The following is a 3,128-nucleotide window of genomic DNA, read 5'->3' as shown; positions in this document are numbered from 1 at the left end:
CCACAACGACAAACCTCACCGCGGAAGCAGCCCACACACGGGAACGGCATAAAATATCTCACTCCAGAAGTGTTGAGATTTCCGCTTTCAGTGCGTGCTGCCCAATAACGTCAAGAAGATTACAGAAGAGTCTGTCTGTTTCCCTCCACACCTGCTCAAAGCAGACCTTCCCCACTCTCCCTCGCCCCAACAGCTGGGGCGCCACAAGAAGCTGTCAAAAAAGTCGCGTGTGTTGAAGGCCCCAACTTGTGGGCGGGGCGGGCGAACAGTCACCCGCCCCCTTCCCCAAACTTCCCCGCACCCTTTACCCCTCCCGCCGTGCGAGGGGTGGAAGAAGACGCGTAGGAGAAGACACGCCAGCCGCACAGTCTGCGGCTGCTCTGCCCTCACCGACTGCCATCGTGCCGCACCGCACCGCAGGCTGCGATGAAACGGCCCCCCACGCGCACTCGCAGTGAGACACACGCCCCACTCACGCCCACCCCGTCTATTCTCTCCCGCCACAGCGGGCGCAGAAAGCGGCGGTCGCACGCCCCGTCACTTCCACGCCACCGCAGCGGAGAGCAAAAAAAGAGTCTTCGTCGTGGACTGCCGGTGCCTCTAGCAGGAAGGAGGAGATGGAGGCGTGTCAGCAACACAGCCAGAGGCGGGAGCAAACTGGACGCAGCGACAGTGACAGGCACGGCGCCAACTCAAAGTGAGCCGCAGTGAGTTACTCCAACGAAAATCAAAACAACAAAAATGAAAAATGTGGAAGCTCAACAGGACGCCCAGGAAAAGAAAAACACGAAATCACTTTAGCAGGCGTTCCTTCGCCTCACGTGTCTAGCAGCAAAAGAGGACTGTGAGTGTGTGTGTTTATTTTATTGCCTGAAAAAAAAACGGAAACAACTAAAAAAAATTTTTAATGACTCTTCTGTTGCTTCAGACCCGCACACAGCTCTCACATTTCATGCATCTTTCGCTCTGCGCCTCAAACGGACAGCTACGTCAAATCCGTGAGACGCACAGAAATGCGGCCGCCATCGTGTGTTTGTGGACGGCGGCAGCAAACAAGAGGGGGAAAAGTGTGCGCCGCCCATGGGAACGTGCGTAGCAGGGAAAATAAAAAGCGACCCCAGGGTGCTGGTTACTCCAGCAAAGCACCAGCAGCAAAAAAAAGTAAATATGCATTTTTATTTAAAAGCATAAAAAATGAAAATAAAAAATGGGGCCCTAGAAGAAATGCAATGCGTAGCACTGGGCAACCACACCGCACACTCTACAAGAGGAGCTACAAATCCACTCTCTCCCTCTCTTGCTTTCAGCGGAGAGCCCCCATGCCCCACAGCCCCAGCAGGGCAAGCAGCAGCAATAGCCGAGACACGCACCCACGCAGAGCGCCGTCGCTGCCTCCCCCGCTGGGCTTCAAGCCAGTCATGTTCTTGAAGGCAGCGGAGCTGTTGCTCAAGTGCGGCGCCGCGTCGCGCGTCGAAGGGGCAGCCGGAGGTGCGGGTGGTGCGGTTTTATTAGCCGGTGCGCCCTCAACGCCCTGCGGCACTTCCTCACTATCTCCACGAGGCATTTCAGCGGCGGCAGGCGAAGAAGCGCCGGGTGCCTCCTTCGCGGCGGGCGGTTCGGCGTCGTCGGCCAAAGCAGGGCTGCCGCCTGAGCTCACCGCTGCGCCTGGAGCAGCGGTGTTCACTTCGGGGTCAACGGCTTGACTCCCACTGGCGGTGGCAGGCTCGCCGGCATGCGTCTGACTGCCGCCCGGTGCTGCAGGAGGGTCCACACTCGATGCGGATGGCGCCGGCGAAGACACCGATGCGCCCTCGCCGCTTTCCTCTTCTCCGGCCACCTCCGCCGCCGCGCTGGGCGAGGCACGGCCGTCAGGAGGCAGTTCGGCGCCACCAACACCGTGACCACCGCCCTCACGTTTGGCCTCCTCCGGTGGCTGCGGCGACTGCGCCCCGCCGCCTGCCACCACCGACGCGTCGCTGTCGCCCGGTTCTTGTCCCTTCACTTCCGCCGCGGACGGGGGCGCGGAAGGCGACGACTCCACCACCGGCTCCACAGAAGAGAGATTTGCAGCGCCCGCTTCAACTTTTGGATTCGGGGGCGCTTGCCCGGCAGAAGCCACCGAGCCCACAGGCTGAAGGGGGCTCGGCTGCTGGAATACCGCCAACGCCCATTTCCCCAGACCCCTGCTCGGGAGTATCATCGGTGTCCTCCGCATCATCGCTGGGCCCGTGGGAGGCAGCAGCCGGCCCTGCGCCTGGCCCCGCAGCAGCCGGACGTGGATGAGTGACTTTGCTGGCGGTGAGCTTGTTTAACTCCGGACCATAAAGCACCTCGTTGTACAGCAGGACGTTGGCCACCGTCACGTGGGGGCCGGCCTCTGCGCCCTCCGCCGCAGCGGCAGCCCCAAAGTAGAAGTGCGAGATCCGGTGCGAGTCGAACAGAGCGCCAGCGTATTCCCCCTCGTAAATCTCCCTCCCGTCAACGTACACATTTCAATCATCAGTATCCATTTGCAGGGCCACTTGATACGTCTTGTCATTCTCCCACGCCTCAGCATGCTCCTCGGCATCGGCATTATCAAGTTTGGCTTTCCACTTCTTGTCCTTCGTGTACGAGAGGCCGAAGAGCACAGTGTTCGCTGCGTCTTTCATCCTCACGCCCAGCAGAGGAGTGCCGTCCTCCTCCGGCACCGCGTGGATCGTCACCGTCGCCGCAAGAGCGAACTTGTTGTTCGCAGAGTAGTACGGCTGGTTCTGCCCCAGTTTCCCCACGGGCCACTCCGCCCCCGCTCCGGCGCCGCTGAACGTCACGCCGTTCGTAAACTTTGTTGCTGCCCCATGGACTGTCGCGTCCACGCCGAGGTACTCGTCCTCCCACTTGCCGCCAGTTGACTTCCCGGACAAAAACCCCACCAGCCCTTTGGTGGGAAGAGGGCCGCTGCACATGCCCCTCTTTCGCGGGTCGAGGTTTCCGCTGGCTTTGCAGCTTTGCAAGGCGGCGTCCAACGCAGTCCAACTCCTCACCACCTCCTTTATCCGATCCAGCTGCGTGGTCAGGCGCACGTAGGCAAGACCGTACGAATCTTCTCCAGTCTTCTTCTCGTAGAGTATAATCAACTCCTTGTCGCT

The 3,128-nt window shown here is 60.3% G+C and overlaps 2 protein-coding genes across 2 annotated transcripts, besides 1 other annotated feature; both read right to left on the bottom strand.

Moving 5' to 3' along the window:
- Positions 1-384: 384 nt before the first annotated feature.
- Positions 385-419: a microsatellite.
- An 884-nt stretch (positions 420-1,303) lies between these two features.
- Positions 1,304-2,200, bottom strand: Tco025E_09715 (trans-sialidase; the record flags this gene model as incomplete). Its single annotated transcript, XM_029376525.1, has 1 exon — positions 1,304-2,200. The coding sequence occupies one exon, from the start codon at positions 2,198-2,200 to the stop codon at positions 1,304-1,306; it is 897 nt and encodes a 298-aa protein (XP_029223366.1).
- Positions 2,201-2,492: 292 nt separating this feature from the next.
- Tco025E_09714 (trans-sialidase) lies at positions 2,493-3,128 on the bottom strand (the record flags this gene model as incomplete). The annotated part of the gene is made up of 1 exon (XM_029376524.1): positions 2,493-3,128. A coding segment is annotated over one exon (636 nt), but the record flags the coding sequence as incomplete, so codon positions are not given.

The sequence above is a fragment of the Trypanosoma conorhini genome (assembly GCF_003719485.1).
Source record: "Trypanosoma conorhini strain 025E chromosome Unknown Tco_14.4_contig_01242, whole genome shotgun sequence".
NCBI classification, from domain to species: domain Eukaryota; phylum Euglenozoa; class Kinetoplastea; order Trypanosomatida; family Trypanosomatidae; genus Trypanosoma; species Trypanosoma conorhini.
This window is presented reverse-complemented; position numbering and strand designations above follow the sequence as displayed.